The sequence below is a fragment of the Hemiscyllium ocellatum genome, chromosome 17 (assembly GCF_020745735.1).
Source record: "Hemiscyllium ocellatum isolate sHemOce1 chromosome 17, sHemOce1.pat.X.cur, whole genome shotgun sequence".
Lineage (NCBI taxonomy): Eukaryota > Metazoa > Chordata > Chondrichthyes > Orectolobiformes > Hemiscylliidae > Hemiscyllium > Hemiscyllium ocellatum.
In genome coordinates this window covers 8,969,213-8,989,495 of record NC_083417.1, presented here as the reverse complement: position 1 = coordinate 8,989,495, position 20,283 = coordinate 8,969,213, and the positions used below count along the sequence as shown (strand labels likewise).

Here is a 20,283-nt window from a genome sequence, read left to right as displayed (position 1 = left end):
CTCCGACATGACCATCCTCCGTCTCCTCCATTGCCAGAGTGAATCAGACCCCAAATTGGAGGAACAGTACGTCATCTTCCCCTCAGGGAGCCTACAGTCCTGAGGACTCAACACTGAGTTCTCAGATTTCAAATAACCTTCCCACCCATTCCCCCAAATCCCTACCCAGCCTCTCCCCCTCCCCTGCATGACTGACTGATCCTTCCTTCCATCAACCAACCAGATTCATCCCTCCCATAGAGTGACCATGTTGCACCCACTACCTGTGCTTACCTATCACCATTCCACTACCTTCCCCATCCCACAACACCCCCTCCCCCCACTTTATCTGTAGTTCCCTGACTTCTCCCAGTCCTAAAGAAGGGTTATACCTGAAATGTTGACTTCTCCACCTCCTGATGCTGCCAGGCTTGCTATATTCTCCCAGCCTTCTGTTTGTCTACAATGCTAAGCTTTGCCACCTCACAGCGCCAGGGACCTGGATTCAATTCCAGCCTCAGGTGACTGTCTGTATGGACTTGGCATATTTCCCCCATGACTGTGGGTACGGCTATCCTCAGGGAGCTCTGACATCCTCTCACAATCCAAAGATGTGCAGGTTAGGGTGGATTGGCCATGCTGAATTGCCCCATAGTGCCCAGAGATGTGCAGGTTGGTGGATAGGCCATGCGAAATGTGAGATTATAGGGAGAGGGTGGGCTGCTCTTTAGAGAATCAATGCAGACTTGAGGAGCCAAAAAGCCTCTTTCCGCACTATAGGGATTCCATGTTATCAATGGAAAGTATGTAGTAAAATATATTTTCCAAATCCTCATACTGCGTTAATTTCACAAGGACCAATCAGTGGTTTCTGTTCACACATGCATTTTTAATTCTGTTGTTTGGTTGCTAACTCTGGTTAAATTTATTAGGAGTTTGTATTAAATCATTTATTGGTTCTAACTACCTTACAACTTCACTGCCCATTGGTTATCCTAACCATGTCCAACTCTAGCAGGGCCACACTTTGTCAATTGAAAGGTAAGCCGTCACTTTGTTACACAATTGGATGATGCCTGACTGTCAGGTTAAAATGTCTTTTCTTTCTCTTTCTGGAGAAGCTCAACAAGTCTGGCCACATCTGTGCAGAGAAAGCAGAGTTAACATTTCCAATCCAGTGACCTTTAAACCGTCCAGTTCTGAAGAAGGATTATTTGTGAGATAACTGCACAGAGGAAAAAGTGAGGTTTGCAGATGCTGGAGATCAGAGCTGAAAATGTGTTGCTGGAAAAGTGCAGCAGGTCAGGCAGATGCTGGTATCCTATCACCAGGCCACCCTTTATTGACTTGCAGACACTGTCTGTGTCCAGCCAGCTCAGAGTCAGTCCCCTGAACTCAGGAGATTCCAATTCCCTTGTTTATACACATAACTTTCCTAGTCAACCTGTTCAGAGTTGTTATTATGCACCTCTTAAGCAGGTGGGACTTAAAACCGGGCCTCTCTAGACCTGAGGTAGGGACATTACCACTGCACCACAAGAGGGTTGTTAAAAGTAGGGTTTAGCAGCAGTGGAATTCAAATCCACGGCCCTGAAAAGACTTGAGTCTTAATCCAGCGCCTCAGACTGCTCGGCCACGCTAGAAAAGAAGTGTTGTTAGTGAACCTCTGGGATTTGAACCCAGATCCTTTATGCCAAAGGTGATGATGTAGCACATGCATGTCCCAAGCCCCCTGTTTATTTTGGTAAACCAGGGCTTCTTGAATGTCCCGGACTAACAACCCCAGTCATGGCTCTCGTAGTCAATGAGATCCAGCTGGTTCCAATCACTACAACTGGATTCGAAACATCGAGAGAGCAGATTTTAATGTTTAATTTCTCCAGCAATTTCTGTTTTTGTTTCAGATCTTCAGCCTCCGCAGTTCTGTGTTTTAGTTTAGACTTTTCATTCTCATGTTTACAACAAATGAATCAAAATATCCAACAAAAATTACAAAAGTTTGACACTTTCATACAAAGTTCAACATGGACAAGAATATAATGTCTTTAAATGTGCCAAGTGTGGAAGGAGAATAGAAACACAACGAGGGGTCTCAGTGCCCTGGGTTGTGTAACTGAAGCTGACAAGGCTGCATTTCTATTTAGCATTTAGTAACATCTGCTGGATGTTTATGTATGGCTATGTACATGTATTTGTGAACACACACACATGTGAATACACGAATGTGCATGAATATATGTGATCAAGTGTGCGTGTGTGTACATGCTTGTGCTCTGTGTGCATATTAGTGCAAATAAGATAGGGTGAATACTCAAGGGGATTTTCCCAGGATGGGGGAGTCCAAAACTCGAGAGCATAGGTTTAAGGTGAGAGGGGAAAGATTTCAAAGGGACCTAAGGGACAACTTCACATGCAGAGGGTGGTGCATGTATGGAATGAGCTGTCAGAGGAAGTGATGGAGGCTGGTATAATTACAGCATTTAAAAGGCATCTGGATGGGTATATGAATAGGAAGGGTTTAGAGGGATATGAGCTGGTGAATGGGATGAGATTAATGGGGGGGCAGGTGTTGAGACTGTCATAAATCTCCTTCTGGAGTGTGGCTTTACGAAAGGAAGTCTGGAGGTGCCTTGGTTTGTGTCAAGGTTCATCCCAAGCAGCTCCGTGACACGGACACTGTGCTCTACGGTCTGTTCCCCTGGGGACGCACCAAGACAAACATCGACTGTCACTGGAGAACCATCAGCTCAGTGAAAGATGCTGTTTGATCTGCCCGATACTTGCTGCTGTTCCAGAGCAAGGAGTTGATCCTGACCGAGTGTTGCAGACTGGCACATTCCAAGGTCTAGGGCTACACACTGAGGGTCGCACTAAAGCCCAGGGAAGCTGCCGCCAAGGCACAGTGGGGAAAGACCACCATCTGAGATCTTCCTGCTGAAGGTAAATGGGGGTCTGTTCAGTTATTAGACCTTCCTGGAGTCTCAAATATATGTAAATATCAATATTGTATGTGGAAGAGAGGTCTTTGATTTTGTGTGTAGTCAAACTCCAACATTTTGTGTGTTTATTTGATATGAAACTGTGCAGAACTGAACTGCTTTTGTGTCAAGGTTATATACAAAGAGTTTTTTTTAATAAATAAAGTATTTTAAAAAAATTCTGGGAGTGGAAGGGAGCAGGGAGGTATTTCTGAGGGTTATAAGGCTCTGGTCAGACCACACTTTGAGTATTTGGAACAATTTTGTGCCCCATACCTCAGGAAAGCTGCATTGGCCCTGGAACCTTCCCAAAAAGGTTCACAAGGATGATCCCAGGAATAAAAGGCTGAACATGTGAGGAATGTTTGAGGACTCTGGAATTATACTCGATGGACTTCAGAAGGTTGAGGAGGGATATGACTGAAACTTAAAATATTCTGAAGAACCTGGACAGAGTGGAATTAGAATAACATGTCCATTGGTAGGAGAGATCAGAATCTGAGGGCACAGCCTCAGAGTAATTACACATGCAACAAAATGTCAAACTTGGAATACTCCAAAACATCGAGTGAATAGGTTGTTAGAATAAAAATTGTGGAAGAAAGGGTTCAGAAAATATTTACAAGGATGTTGCCAGGGTTGGAAGTTTTGAGCTATAGGGAGAGGCTGAACAGGCTGGGGCTGTTTCTCCTGGAGCGTCGGAGGCTGAGGGGTGAGCTTACAAAGATTTACAAAATTATGAGGGGCATGATTAGTGTAAATAGGCAAAATCTTTTCCCTGGGGTCGAGGAATCCAGAACTCAAGGGCACAGGTTTAGGGTGAGAGGGAAAGGATATATTAAGAAACCTAAGGGGCAACTTTTTCACACAGCGGGTGGTATGGGTATGGAATGAGCTGCCAGAGGAAGTGGTGGAGGCTGGTATAATTGCAACATTTAGATGGTTATATGAATTAGAAGGGTTTGGAGGGATATGGGCCAGGTGCTGGCAGGTGGGACTAGATTGGGTTGGGATATCTGGTCGGCATGGACAGGTTGGACCTCCTGTACATCTCTATGACTCTAAGACCTTTTCGAACAGAGATAAGGAGAAACCTCTTTAGCCAGACTCTGGGGAATCTGTGCAAATCATTGCCACAGAAGTTTGTGGAGACCAGGTCACTGAATATATTTAAAACACAGATAGATAAGTTCTTGATTGCCAAGGGGATCAAATGCTGCAGGAAGAAAGTGGAAATGTGGGATTGAGAAACCTTTCAGCCATGATTGAATGGTGAGCAGATTCTATGGACCAAATCGCCTAATTTCTGCTCCTATGTCTTGAGGACTTATGGAATTTGCAGTCAGCATGGGTGTGAAGGGTAGCGTGGAAGAACCTGCTGTTAAGGAATGGTTAACCCCAAACATTGTATCACTGTGCTATTTCTAGCCAGCCTTCCTCCACAAAGAAAAAAGAAAGTGAGAGGCACAGAGGACTCAGAGCACCAGGACAGGGAGTTCGGCAGAGCTCTGGCAGCTAAATGCCATTCCAAATGGAATTCTATCAACAGACATGTCGATTTCGATCCCATCTATCACCCACTGAGAAAAAGAACAGGAAATGGGATCACCACAGGAAATGATGTCACCAGCTCAAGGAAACCTAAACACATAAACAGAAAGCCAGCTTCACCGGAGGCTCACTGGTGATGTTACCGAGTATGGTGACAAAATGTCTGAAAACAAACCTTCCAATTCAGCGAGCAAACCTACATCCAGAACCTCAACCTGAGCTACAAATCTTCTCAAAACTCGCAAACGCCTGTGTGTGTGCAAGAAGTGCAGCCAGGCTGCAGCTTCTGGATGCCTGAGTTTTGGAGTTGAAGTGACATCTGGGAACACTGTGGAGCATTTGTGAGGCAGAGAGTATCATGGATAGCACGTATAGAGAGATGGTGACAGCACAGACAAGAATTCCACAGGCAGGAAGGGAATGAATGACCACAAGACAAAGCAGGAGGGCTAAGCAGGCAGTGCAGGAATCTCCTGCGGTTATTCCCCTGCAAAAGAGATTTACCATTTTGGATATTGTTGAGGGGGTAACAGCAGCAGCCAAATTCATGGCACCATGATTGACTCTGCTGTGGAGGGACTGAGGAGTAGGTATAGAAGTGCTATAGTTATAGGAGATTCAATTGTAAGGGGAATAGATAGGCGTTTCTGTGGCTGCAAATGAGAGTCCAGGATGGTGTGTTGCCTCACTGTTGCCAGGGTTCTGGATGTCTCAGAGTGGTTGCAAGGCATTCTGGATGGGGGAGGCGAACAGCCAGTGGTTGTGGTACGCATTGGTACGAACAATATAGGTTAAAAAAAAGGACGAGGTCCTAAAAGCAGAATGTAGAGAACTAGGCAGAAAGTTGAAATGTAGGACCACAAAGGTAGATATAGAACATAGGTCAGTACAGCACAGTACAGGCCTTTCAGCCCATAATGTTGTGCCAAGCATTTATCTTAATCTAAGATCAACCTAACCTACACGCCCCTCAATTTACTGCCATCCCTGCGCTTGTCCAGCAGTCGCTTAAATGTCCTGAATGTTTCTGACTCGACTACCACCACTGGCAGTGCATTTCACGCACCCACCATTCTGTATAAAGAACCTAACTCTGACATCTCCCCGATCCCTTCCTCCAATTACCTTAACATTATGACCCCTTGTTACAGCTATTTCTGCCCTGGGGAAAAGTCTCTGGCTATCTACTATTCCCTTTATTGAATATTGGAACAACATTCACCTCTCTCCAATCAACAGGTACTACTCCTGTGGAGAGTGAGGATGCAAAGATCATCACCAGAGGTGCAGCAATCTCATTCCTCACCTCCCATAGTAACCTTGGATATATCTGGTCCAGCCCTGGGGACTTATCTATCTTGAAGCTTTGCAGAATTTCCAGCACATCCACTTCCTTAATATCAATCTGTTCAAGCCTATACCTGGTCCATGGTGTTCTCACTATCAATAAGGTCCCTCTCTCTCGTGAATACTGAAGCAAAAAACACATTTAGGGCCTCCCCTAGCTCTTCTGACTTCAAGCACAAGTTCCCTACACTATCCCTAATTGGCCCTACCCTCTCTCTGATCTTCTCTAATTCCTCCTGTAAGTGTAGAACATCTTTGGGTTTTCCCAAATCCTTCCCACCAAGACTTTTTTGTGCACCTCCTAGCTCTCCTCAATCCATTTTTGAGTTCTTTCCGAGCTACCCTATAATCCTCTAAAGCTGTGCCAGAGCCTTGCTTCCTCAACCTTAAGTAAGCTTCATTTCTCCTTTTGACAAGAAGCTCCTCTGCTCTTGTCATCCAAGCTCCTTCACCTTACCATTCCCTGCCTGTCTCAGTGGGACAAAGTTATCCAACACTCACAACAAGTGGTCCTTAAACTGTCTCCACATTTCTGTTGTGCCTTTCCAATAGAACAATTGTTTCCAATTTATACTCCACAGCTCCTGCCTAATAGCAGTATAATTTCCCCTCCCACAATTACATACCTTCTCATGTTGTCTGCTCCTATCCCTATCCATGGCTACGGTAAAGGTGAGGCAGTTGTGATCACTGTCACCAAAATGCTCTCGCACTGAGAGATCTGTCACCTGGCCTGGCTCGTTGCCTAGCTAGGCCTAGAAGGGAGTATTGAGTTTTGAAGCCAGAATATTGAAAGAGGCAAGAGAACAAATTGCTGGAGCATTGACAGACATTTTTGTATCTTCTTTGGCCAGAGGTGAGGTCCCAGAGGGCTGGAGAATACCAATGTTGTCCCATTGTCTAAGAAGAGTAACAGGGATAATTCATGAAATTATAGGCCTGTGTGCCTCACGTCGGCGGCAGAGATATTATTGGAAAAGATTCTCAGGGACATTAGAAGCAAATGGACTTATTAGCGATAGACAGCGTGGTTTTGTGTGGGGAAGACCATGCCTCACTAACTTGGTCGGGTTTTTTGTGGAGGTGGAAAAGATGATTGATGAGGGAAAAGTGGTGGATGTTGTCTACATGGACTTCAGTAAAGCCTTTGATAAGGTCCCTCATGGCAGACTGGGACAAAAGGTGAAGTTATGTGGTATCAGGGTGAGTTACCAAGATGGGTATATGAATAGAAAGGGTTTAGAAGAATATGGGCTGGGTGGTGGCAGGTGGGACTAGGTTGGGTTGTGATATCTGGTCGGATGAATGGGTTGGACTGAAGGGTCTGCTTCCATGCTGTACATCTCTATGACTCTAACTGGCTTAGTCATAGGAGACAGAGGGTAGCGGCGGAAGGATGCTTTTCCGAATGCAGGGCTGTGACTGGTAGTGTTCCACAGGGAGCAGTACTGGAACCTCTGCTGTTTGTGATCTACATAAATGATCTGGAGGAAAACGTAACTGGTCTAATTAGTAAGTTTGTGAACAACACAAAAATTGGAGGAGTTGCAGATACAGCAGGATATATGTAGATCAGTTGAAGGCATGGACAGAGAAATGGCAGAGGGAGTTTAATCTGGACAAATGTGAGGTGATGTATTTTGGAAGGTCAGGTGGAAATTATACAGTGAATAGCAGAATTCTTAGGAGTATTGACGTGCAGAGAGATCTGGGTGTGCAGGTCCACAGATCACTGAAGGTGGCAGCGCAGGGAGATAAGGGAGTAAAAAAAGGCCTATGGCATGTTTGTCTTCATTGGAAGGGGCATTGAGTATATGAATTGACAAGTTATGCTGCAGGTTTAGTTCAGCCGCATATGGAATATTGCATACAGTTCTGGTCATCACCCTACCAGAAGGATGTGGATGCTTTGGAGAGGGTACAGAAAGCAGGATGTTGCCTGGTATGAGGGATTTTAGCTAAGGTGAAAGGTTGGTTAGACTGGGTTCATTTTCGCTGGAGCACAGAAGGTTGAGGGGCGACCTGATAGAAGTTTATGAGATTGTGAATGGCGTGGATAGAGTGGAAATTATGAAGCTTTTTCCCAGAGGAAGGAGTCAATTACTAGGGACACCGGTTCAAGGTGCAAAGCGAGGGGAAGGTTGAAAAGCGATGTGTAGGGCAAATGATAGAATGTGTAGACAGATTATGGAAAGATGTAAAAACAACAGGTGTTATGGTGGGTGATTTTAACTTCCCCTATACTGACTGGGACTCACTAAACACCAGAGTCTTGGATGGGGAGGAATTTGTAAGGAGCATTCAGGAGGGTTTCTTGACACAGTATGTCAACAGTCCAACCAGGTAAGGGCTTATATGGGACCTGGTTTTGGGAAATGAGCCCAGCCAGGTGAGTGAATTTTCATTTGGGAAGAATTTTGATAGTAGTGACCATAATACCGTGAGTTTTGAAATAACTCGTGGATTGGAATAAGAGCAGTCCTCAGTTAAAGGCGTAAAATTGGGGGAAGGCAAACTACAATAACATTAAAAAAGAGACCTAAGGGGCAACTTTTTCACGCAGAGGGTGGTACGTGTATGGAATGAACTGCCAGAGGATGTGGTGGAGGCTGGTACAATTGCAACATTTAAGAGGTATTTGGATGGGTATATGATTAGGAAGGGTTTGGAGGAATATGGGCCGGGTGCTGGCAGGTGGGACTAGATTGGGTTGGGATATCTGGTCGGCATGGACAGGTTGGACCAAAGGGTCTGTTTCCATGCTGTACATCTCTATGACTCTACGATTCTATTAGGCTGTCACTGGAGAGAGTTGATTGGAGGTGGCTGTTAGAGGGTTAATCTGCTTTGGACATGTGGGGATATTTCAACCTGCAATTGATAAGAGTACAGGAGTTTCACATGAAGGGTGGTGAGTACCTGGCGAGTACTTGTGAGTACCTGGAACACACTGCCAGTGGAGGTGGTGGAAGCAAACACAATAGCAGCATTCAAGAAGTACTTGGATGTATACATGAATAGGAAGGGAATAGAGCAATACGGATCCTGTAAGTGAAGACAGTTTTCGAATGGAAGGGCCAAATGTGTCAGTGCAGGCTTGGAGAGCTGAAGGGCCTGTTCCTGTGGCTGTATAGTTTGCAAGCGCGCATGTGTGCGGCTGCGTGTGTGTGTGTGTGTGTGTGTGATTGCGTGTGAGTGGCTGCATGTGAGTGGCTGCATGTGTGTGTGTGTGTGGGGCTGCATGTGTGTGTTGGAGAGTATGTGTGTGGGGGGGACTGTGTGTGTGTGTGTGTGTGTGTGTGTGAGAAAATCTTTGTGTACACATGTACATCATCAAAGACCCAAGCTCTCCTACAACCTCTTCCATCAGGCAGAAGATACAGAAGCCTGAACACACACCAACAGGTTCAGGAACAGCTTCTTCTCTGCCGTTATTAGACTGATGAATGGACTCTCTAACTTCAAACAAATGCTGATCTTGGTAATGTTGATCTTGCCTCGCGCATACTCTGTGTGATGTTATTTGTGTGCCTTTGTCTAGTTTTCTTCACCCTATGATCTGTCTGTTCTTGCTTACAATGATCTGCCACAACGCTTTTCACTGTACTGAAGTACACGTGACAATAAATAAAATCAATCAATCAACATGATGCTGTGTGCAATAGTGTATGCATCTGCCTATCTGTCTGTGCATAGTCCTAAGTTTTTGCCATTCAGTAGAGATATTTGCTCACGATTTCACTGTGGCAAAATTACTGCTTGGATTCATTCTGAAATGACAGCCATTTCGACAGGGTGAGGAGACAGGTTGGTCAGCACTGAGGAATCATAAGCCACCAAGATACAAGCTCATCCAGCACAGGATGGCAGCTGAGAGACACTGACAGAGAACATCAATAAGAATTTACTTTTCATTTCTTTACTTCATTATGAAGTGGACTTCTTATTACCACTGCTTGAATAACACTTGGATGAACATTGTTTGATTTGTCTCAGCCCATCTTTAAATAGGTTTTAAAGTTTGATTTGCTATCTCAACATAAATTCTAAAATTTGAGCATTGCTGTGCTGTAATTTACACGGCTTGATCAGACTGTCAGGATGATATAGGGTTCTATACTGTGCTGTTATGTGAAGCTATTTGCTTTGCCATGGACAGATCAATTGAATAAATAGATAAATCAAACACTCCTAGGTGAGGTGTAGCACAGGTTATATAAAGGGCACATCTCTCTATATTAAAACAAAGAGGGACTTGCATTTATGTATCAGCATTTGCACATTGACATCAGTGGTTTGTATGACAGAATCCAACCACAGATGAGCATTGCTGACGGTGACTGGAATTATAGCCTTCAACAGAACCAAAATAAAATGACATGGATTGGAATCCAATACCAACAAGAATAAGTGTCTTTGCATGGACAATAACAGTGTAATTGCTGCTATTATGCCTCACTCTTTAAGGTTCAACTTAGTAAATAAGTTCTTTAAACAGCTCAGTATTGGCTTTGGCTTGTCATGATGGAGCCACATGTCATCTCTTTTGTCTTTGTCCCATCATGAACCGAATTTGTTACCAATGCCTGAGCATCTTGTCCCACCATTAGTTTCCTCCCACTGATACTCATGAAATCAAGCAGGTTGGGTAGCTGGGATGTCTAATGCAAGTTCTTATCTACTGGAGATATTTGATTCAACAAAATGAAAGTGCTGGGAAAGTGTTCAAGATCTTGAAGTGCTCTGAATACAGGACAGCAACATGAGATAACATAAGGACATACAAGTTAGGGACTGGAGCAGTCCATTCACATTTCTGATTCTATCTGACTGTGGTCTTAACTTCACTTTCCTGAATACCACTGCAGCCACCAAACACACTGTCTCTCTCTTATTCGCGCGCACACACTCTCCCTCACAAGCTCACTGTCTCACACGCGCTCACTCACACACACACTCACTCACACACACACTCAGTCACTCACTCACTCCCCTCATTTTGGATATATCTGACTCCCTGTTTTCAAATTGCACTCTATAGATATGGATGTCCCCATGAGGGGAAATATCTTCACAGCATCTATTCTGCCGAAACCACTCAGCATCTTATATGTTTTCATTAAATCATCTCCCATTCTTCTCAACTCTGAAACTACGAGCCGGACCTGCTCAGACTTTCTAATTAATACAACCCTTCCATCCTTGCAATCAGCTCAGTGAACCTTTTTCTGAACTGTCTACAATGAAAGGATATTATTTCTTAGGTAAGGAAACCAAAGCACACAGTACTCTCTTGTGCTCTCTCTCCATGGATGCTGTCAGATCCATTGTGACCTTCAGCATTTGATGTTTTCAGAATTGATTCCAGCATCTGCAGTAATTTGCTCCTGCAGTACCCTACCTGGATCTCACCAATGTCCTTTACAGTTGTAACAATATTTCTATCTCTTTTATACTTCATTCTCCTTGCAGTAAAGGTCAACATTTCATTTGCCTTCCTAAATACTTGCTGTACTTGAATTCTAACTTTTCTTTGTGATTCACTTGTGGACTCTGGAAGGGTTGACATCAGAGAATGGTCTGGCGAGGAATAAAATCATCTGATTAATTGTGGGCAGGGTGCATTGGCAATATTTTTGCATAAAAGCAAATGACAATTAAACCTCGGCTATGAACTTCTGTGTTTCAGCTGAGAGAGCTATCATCTGGCAAGGTCCTGAGGGGGAGGTAGCTTCAAGAAAAACCATTGGTACATCTTTAGGTACCTACAAACATATGGAGCTAGAGTCGGCCACTCAGCCCCTGTGGAGTGCTCCACCATTCAATGAGCCTGAGCCTGATCTGGCTGCTTCACACTGCCACCTTACCACTTCCTGCCCGACTCCCAGCTGGATTGACTGTGATAAACTCTAGGCAGTGTATACAGGATTTTAAGGAAGACAGACAGCCTCTATTGCTTGACTGCTGTTCCATTTTTATTTTCTTTTTCCATTCGTGGGACGTGGGCATCATTGACTGGACCAGCCTTCATTGCCCCGTCTCTATTTGCCCTTGAGAAGGGGTTGGTGAGCTGCCTTCTTGAACTGCTTTAGACCATCTCAAGCTCGGCCATTTTTAGGGATATGGGATAAGGGCTGGTCATTGTGGGCAGGAATACCTGTCCATTGTGGGCCATTAAAGATCTGTTTTTGGGGTTTCCCTATATCTGATGGTGTGGGAAGGGGCGTGAAGTTTTAGCATTCAAGGTGGGAACATAGTGCCCCCACCCTGATGCCTGGCTGTAGTCAGCGGTAACTGCAAACTGCCTCTCAGATGGGTTCTTGTACAAACTAACCCTCTCCCAGCAAACCACTCCAAGCTTGCAGCCTCTGCAGCTTCAACAGACCCATGTCAGTTGGCAAATGTAACTCTCTTAGCTAATTCTGGGAATGGTGTCAATGTAGGATTGTTTCTTAGTTGGACCCTAGGTTCAGAAGCTGGCAGGAATTTCCTGCTCACACCTCAAAGAGGAAACCTCAGCCCTTTGTGTGACTGCATCAGAATAACACCAGGATTTGAAAGGATAAATTATGAGGACATGTGTCTCAAACTAGCCTTTGTTCCCTCAGTTGTAGAGGAGCAAGGATGATTTATTTCCAAGAAAGTGATCAAAGGAGCTCTTAACGTCACTGGAAATATTTCTTTTTTGTTTCGTTTATTCATTCATGGGACGTGGACGTCCCTGGCTGGGCCAGCTTTTATTGCCAGCCCCTGGTTGCCCTTGAGAAGGTGATGACAAGGCTGCCTTGTTGAATCACTGCAGTCAATGTGGGTAAATACCCCATGTCTTACAGGTTAGTTCTGATCCTCCATTTGGTTCTTGTTCTTAAACCTCAGCTATGAACTTCAACCTTCTGTGTTTCAGCTAAGAGAGCTATCATCTGGCAAGGTCTTGAGGGAGAGGGGGAGGGGGATTCATTTTGTCCCCTCAACCTGAGGCAACAAGGGAGGTCATTCAGAACAGGTGAAATGAAATGAAACGCTGCCAATAATTTTACAGCAAGTGGAATTTGATGCAGGGAGCTATGGAAATAGGCAAGTGACTCAGAAGCCATTAGCTCAAGTTCTGCGAAAGCTGCCTGACTGTTGAAAAATTTGTTTACCCATTTCCTTTTAGGAAGAGTCTATATTTGGTTCCATCTACACAATATGTAGTTGTCTCGCTCACTTCAATGAAGGAAGGGAGTTAATACATTTCAACCCCAAATCTTTTTCAGAGAACATGTGGATGGTAGATTAGCAGATAGTGTCTAATATTTTCCACTGCTCAATAACCTGCTCATTCTTCATATCAAGATTCACAGACTTTTAAAAAAGTTATCATTTATGGAATTCGGGCATCATGGGAAGGTCAGCATTTACCATCCATCCCTGACTTTAAGAAAGTGAAAGTGGTATTTCTTTGGATAACGGTTTCAAAAGAGAGTAAATTTTCAGAGTCTGGTGTGGTATGTAGGATACACTGTGTAAAATAATGGAGTTGTTTCTCTGAAGAACCTTTGTGATCCAATGTAACATCTACCCAAATCTGATAGTTTCATAGTCACCATCACTGATACTAGCATTTTATCCCAGATTTTATTGAAATGAATTCAAATTCAGCAGATGCTGAGGTGAGTTTTGAACTCATATCTCCATATGCTCTAGCCCAGACTTCCAGATTATGAGTTCAAGAACATAACAACAGTGTTCCCATATCCTACCGAAAAGCAATTCCCAACCCCAAATTACCCCATTCCTACGTAATCATAGAATTTTTAAAAAAGGACGGTAGGTGATGGAAATCTGAAACAAAAAACAGAAAATGCTGTAAAATCTCAGCAGGTCTGGCAGCATCGTTCAGAAGAAGGGTCACTGGACCTGAAATGTTGACTTTGCTTTCTCTGCACAGATGCTGCCAGATCTGTTGAGTTCCTACCACAGTTTCTGAATGGTTATAGTCACAGAATTATTACAGAGCAGAAGAAGGCCATTTGGCCCATTCTGTCTGTACTGGCTGTGTTCAGAGACTGTCAATTCCCTGCTTTATTCCTGTACCCATGCAAATTATTTCTTTCCAAGTAATCATCCAATGTCTTGAATGCCTCAATTGGACCTGCATCCACCATACTTCCCAGCAGTGCATTGCTTACCCTAACTACCCATTGAATGAGAAAAGCTTCTCTCATATCACTGACAATGAAAATACCTGATAAGTTAACTGATTCCAGGAAGAAGGCAAATTGAATAAATTGCTAGTGACAACTGTCCACATTTGCACAGGGTAAGGGAGGCTGACCAGGACTTGGTGGAGTTTGCTCCAAAGATTAAAGATCTACAGGGAATAAAGAAGGTCGGGAGCAGCAATGAATGAAAACAGAGCTTCCATACCTGACAGGGCTGATGATAATATCAGGGTCACGAGCCATTATTTGTCCAATGACAGAACCCACGTTCACGCTCTCCCTCACTTCCAGGAAATAGGCAGGTGATGAGAACACGGGCGGCTCATCGGCATCCTCCACTGTGATCTTCACTGCTGCTGTATCTTTGAAGGGTCCCTTGCTGATGAAGCGAGGATCAATATGCGCATTACCGGCCTCGACTTTCAAGGTATAGGATCTCTTGGTCTCGAAGTCCAGGGGCTGTATAAGTGACAGAGATGAATGACTCTCACTAATGATTTCAAACAGCAGGAGAAGAAATGAAGCTAATGCTGATAGATGGAAGGGATGCAGGATTAGTAGAACTACAGGCAAGTTCACCAGAGCTGTTAGAGTTTATGAGCATTAGTCCTCTACAATAATCACCACTGAATGTTTATTTAAACATATTTTGTTCAGACTGGGGAATTACTTGCAGTGCTGTTAATTCATTCCAGCATTAAAAAACACACGGACTTTTTTCACTTATCGAGACAAATGCATTAAAATTTTAACAGTAATTACACAGAAAGCAGGCCAGTCTACTTCTTTATTACTAAAGATGTTCACAGGATGAAACTCCTCTCAACCAAAGCAGCTCTTCTGAGGCTGCTCTTACCCTGCTACATGGTCAAGATAGGACAGGGCTCGAGTCTGTTGGTGCTGGCGAGGGACTTGGCAACATTACTGCAGTGGCAAAAGTGAGGACTGCAGATGTTGGAGATCAGAGTCTAGATTAGAGTGGTGCGGAAAAGCACAGCAGGTCAGGCAGCATCCATGGAACAGGAAAATTGACGTTTCAGGCAAAAGCCCTTCATCAGGAATCTTTACTGCAGTGTTTTTTTAATTAAGATTCCCCATAGCATGGAAACAGGCCCTTCAGCCCAACAAGTCCACACCAACCCTCCGAAGAGTAACCCACCCAGACCGATTTCATAGAACATAGAAAAATACAGCGCAGTACAGGCCCTTTGGCCCTCAATGTTGAGCCCTCCTAACCTACACTAGCCCACTATCCTCCATATGCCTATCCAATGCCCGTTTAAATGCCCATAAAGAGGGAGAGTCCACAACTGCTACTGGCAGGGCATTCCATGAACTCATGACTCGCAGAGTAAAGAAATTACTATTTCCCTCTGACTAATGCAGCTAACACTATGGGCAATTTAGCATGGCCAATCCACCTAACCTGCACATTTTTGGACTGTGGAAGGAAACCGGAGCACCCGAAGGAAACTCAAGCAGAATCAGGAAGAATGTGCAAACTCCACACAGATAGTCACCCAAGGTTGGAATCAAGGCTGAAAATGTGTTGCTGGAAAAGCACAGCAGGTCAGGCAGCATCCAAGGAGCAGGAGAGTCAATGTTTCAAGAAGGGCTCATGCCCGAAATGTCGATTCTCCTGCTCCTTGGATGCTGCCTGACCTGCTGCGCTTTTCCAGCAACACATTTTCAGCTCTGATCTCCAGCATCTGCAGTCCTCACTTTCTACTACAAGGTTGGAATCAAACCTGGGATACCCGTGAGGCAGCAGTGCTAACCACTGAGCCACCGTGCTGCTGTTTGCTCTGAGTGTTGCAGGTTTCCTGGTTGACTAACTATTTCCCAAAAGGGCAAAGCAACCTCTCACCTGTGCGTTGCAAGCGGAAGAATGGGTAACATTTCATAATGGCTTTGCTTGGGGATTTTTACTAAGTGACAATGTTATAGAGCTGTATTGCCATCAGTAAAGCTGCGGTTGCAGGGGTTCAAAAAGGTAAAGTTACCATAGTGCCATAGAGAGGCTTAGCCAGAGGGTCACCACACCTCAAGTGAGCAGACCAGATGAGAAGGAGAATTTAGTTGCCATAACCCCAGCCAGTGTGGGAACTGAACCCATGATGTTGTGTTCACACTGCAATGCACACCAGCTATCTAAGCGACTGAGCTTAGGGTTTTAAAACTGTGTACAGGTAGTTCTTCTATAAGGCAATGGTTACATTCATATGCAACCCCGCATTACAGAAGAATTGCACTTTAGCAACAGCACTTAAAGTATCGGCGATGTAATTGTGTTACAGCCAACACATGTTTTACAAGTTCGCGCTTTAGAAACAGTGTCCCCATTCCGTCAATCGCGTTACAGAGAATTTGCATTAATGGAACATGCGTTATAACAGAACGATCTGCAGATGAATTCCTGATGTTAGCAGTGGTATCACTGTGATGTCAGTATTCATGTGTTAGTGTTCTACTCAGAAAGCATGCCATGTACTAATCTGCGTGCTCCCTAGCCTTACCATCATGTCGTGAGTAACAAGAAACAGAGTTCAACAGTTACTAAGAAATCTCACCTGAAAATCCATTAAGATCTAAGGAACCCACATGAAAGCACATTGAAAAGCTCCAGTCAGGGCCATAAAATCATCAGATGTAAGAGAAGAAAGCTCATCAATCTGCTCCAGCATTCACGAAGGGAACCAAGAGTTTTAACGGAAAGGCAGGAGAGAGGATTTCGGGGTTATCAGATCAGACATTGGTGGCAGTGCAAACTCAATTAAAAATCTGATTTAAAATCTGTATATTTCAGCCTTCATCATACTTAACAACCCAGCTTCTGCAGCCCTCTCTAGTAAAAAATTCCACAGATTCACTATCTTCTAAGAAGAAATTCCTCCCTATAAGACTCTCTTATAATGGCACAAGCACCTCCCAACATCTTCCCTATCAACCCCCTAAGAATGTTGCATAAGGTCACCAAACTCCAATGGATACAGGTGAACATTCTCAACCTCTCATAAGAGAATGAGGGATTGGTTAGAAAGGAGTTAAGTGAGGTCAGTAGGGCCCAGTTTTATGGTGGTAAGATGGATGAGCGTGGTATGATATATTGCTGTTATTCAAATGCAGATAAGAACAGAGCTTAATAGGAACTGGAATAGGCTTCACAGCTCACAGGTCTGCTTTGCTTTTCAAGAAGCTCATTAATGGTTTTCTGCATCAATTTCACTTCCCTGTCTCAGCCCCATATCCTTGATTCTTTCGGTGGCCAAAAAAATCTATCTCAGTTTTCAATGCATTCAATGGCTAGTTATCCACAGATCCCTAGAGCAGAGAATTCCAAAGATTCACAACTTTCTGAATGAAGCCATTTTTCATTATCTTAGTCCCAAATTATTATCCCCATTATTCTGAGTCTAAAATCCCCTGGTTCGCGATTTCAATGGGGACTCTTCACCCCAGCATCGATTCCGTTCGTAAAATCTTTTACACGTTCATGTCTCGTGTTTCTGAACTTCAGAGAATGTCAGCTCAGTCTAGTCAGTGTCGTTTGAGTCCTTTTGGGTGGGAAGAGCTGGAATTATGGTTGGCAAGAACTGACATGATAGCCTATCAGTATTTCTAACAATGACCTCTCTCTTTATTACCATCACCACATTGCGTGGCAATTGTACTGATTGAAAGAACTGCAAGGCCACTTCGTTGAAAAATAAAAATGGAGCAAATTTTAACTGGAGGTTTGATGGTGGGATGAACACAGTCTAATAGCAATCGCTGTGAAGACAGAACCAGCTCAAAGTTTGAATCTCATTTTGACAAGGCTGTAAAGTTCCAGACACCAAATGATTCCTCGTGTCAAGTGACCCTTCGAGACCTCTCTGAAACTTCAAAGCATTATTAATGCCTGGAGAAACTGCTCTTAAGACAAATGCATTCCCCTGTAATTTTTAAAGATTGTTATTTATTAGTTACAAAAGTTTTGAAAATAACTACTAAAAATATTTTTCTTTGGTGGCAAGGGATCATGTGATGAAATTTCCAGCAATATACATTCGACAAATTCTCCCAGAAGAAAGCTAGAGGGATTTTCTTTTAGATGTGGAGGGGCTTTCTTGATCCTTTAATAGCCCCCAACATTAAATATGTCCTGTATTCTTTTTCTGAAAGACGTCCAAAAATCCCTTCAAGGACCCTGTTAAGGCCTCTCAACCCTGAGTGGAAATGGCTACAGTGCATTGACCAATATGTGTTTCCGAAATGGAATTGTGTTCTGCAGACTTCTGAGAGAACCAAATTGCATCCTGCAAGTCACCTTTGACCTGAAAGAGGGCAAACGTCCAGTCACATGTCCCAAGATAGCTATCCAAGCTGATGGCATTGAATAGTCTTGTGAATGAGGCAATGAGAGATCCAAGTATTGTTTTCAAATCGCATTTACGCAAGGCAGAATGAGCTTGAACCAGCTCTCACACTTTGTCGGACACTGAGCGGATCACACAGGGCAGTGATGTGATGGAAATGGCTGCACATCAATAGAAATATGGTCTACAGGGCACTGACTGAAAGAGTTCAAGAGATTAGATCGTGTGAGAGAACAGGATTGACAAACAGGCACAGCTGGAAGCAAGTTACTGCTGTGCTAATGACAGCATAACTACTGGTGTTAATCCAACTTCCTTACACTGTCAGATTCAGCTATCTTTCCAAGCTGTCTCTTCCTGTTGATTACTTTGGTAGTTGAAGCTAAAACATTCAAAACAGGCTGGTGGGAAAAATAAATACCAAGTATCTCAAATATTCTATTTTTTTAAACCAAGGATTCTGATATTGCAGCTCCCATTTTATATAAAATAATCTCAAACTAAGATTTCTAGTTGTCAAAAGGTTCAAATGTAAAGAAGTCTCTTTCTCTAAAAGGACCCGAATGATGAACTTGTATCTTTAGGGAGGGTCTTTATGGGAAGATTGTCTTGTCATAACTTTTTTAGTTTGCTTTACCTTTACCTGAGTTCAACAAAATGTAAACACGTGATCAACTGAATTTGGATGGTTGTGCAACTTTGTTGGGATCTCACTAAAGTTAAACATGTAGTGGGGCATCCGAACCTGAGAAACAATTCATTTTATTAATACTGATGAGGTCATGACTATGATTAATGCTCAAATCGTTTCCCTAAAGTTTAATGTTCTCAATAGATTCTTATGAGAAAAAAAACGCTGGAAGGATGTTTGACTGTTGCAGCACTTCGTGAATCCAAAATACCATGTGCAATTTGAGAGATTAAAAATGTATAGTTGTCAGAAATAGAGATAATATGGCGTTTGTCAGAAATAGTTGCAACGGTCATGCTTTTGCAACCAATACAATCTTGAAATAGCTATGAATTTTAATGGTAGGAACATTACAATTGGTTGCAGAAATTTTGAGCTCAGAAAGGTAATGGAAGGAATGATTTACAGATACCGGTGTTGGACTGGGGTGTGCAAAGTTAAAAACCACACAACAGCAGGTTATAGTCCAACAGGTTTATTTGGAAGCAAGAGCTTTCGAAGCGCTGTTCCTTCATCAGGTGGTTGTGGAGAATAAGATTGTAAGACACAGAATTTATCGCAAAAGTTTACAATGTGATACAACTGAAATTATTTATTGAAAAAGATCTGGCTTGTTGGTTAAGCCTGTTCCTTTGATGCTGCCTGACCTGCTCGCTTTTCCAACAACACATTTTTAAGATTGTTGGCTAAGTCTATCATGTTTTGGAATGACAATGTTGACTTCAGTTCTTTCATATGTAAATTGCAAAAGTTTTTTAAAAGTTACATTCTCAAGTGAACTTTAACAATAGATGCCATGTCATGCCAGATAATGCATTGAAGGTGTGAGGTGCCCTGTGTGAGGCTATCTGTGCCCCAATGTTCAGACTGATTCTATTTCTAAAAAAGGGGATTTACATAATCTTACATAGAATCACGTTAGATTTTGTAAATCCTTTTTTTAGAAATAGAATCAGTCTGAACATTGGGGCACAGACAGCCTCACACAGGGCACCTCACACCTTCGGTGCATCATCTGAGATGACATGGCATCTATTGTTAAAGTTCACTTAAGAATGTAACTTTAATAAATAGTTCTGGGATATACATATGAAAGAACTGAAACCAACATGGTCATTCGAAAAGATGAAAGACTTAACCAACAACCCAGGTCTTTTTCAATATATAATTTCAGT

At 43.3% G+C, this 20,283-nt stretch overlaps 1 protein-coding gene across 2 annotated transcripts in view; it reads right to left on the bottom strand.

The window, feature by feature from the left end:
- LOC132823637 (cadherin-8-like) overlaps positions 1 to 20,283 on the bottom strand; it is a 299,713-nt gene that overhangs the window by 84,545 nt on the left and 194,885 nt on the right. For both annotated transcript variants that reach the window (XM_060837572.1, XM_060837573.1), the window contains one exon: positions 14,265 to 14,518. In XM_060837572.1, the coding sequence (XP_060693555.1) occupies positions 14,265 to 14,518 (254 nt within the window). The remainder of the gene's footprint in view (positions 1 to 14,264; positions 14,519 to 20,283) is intronic.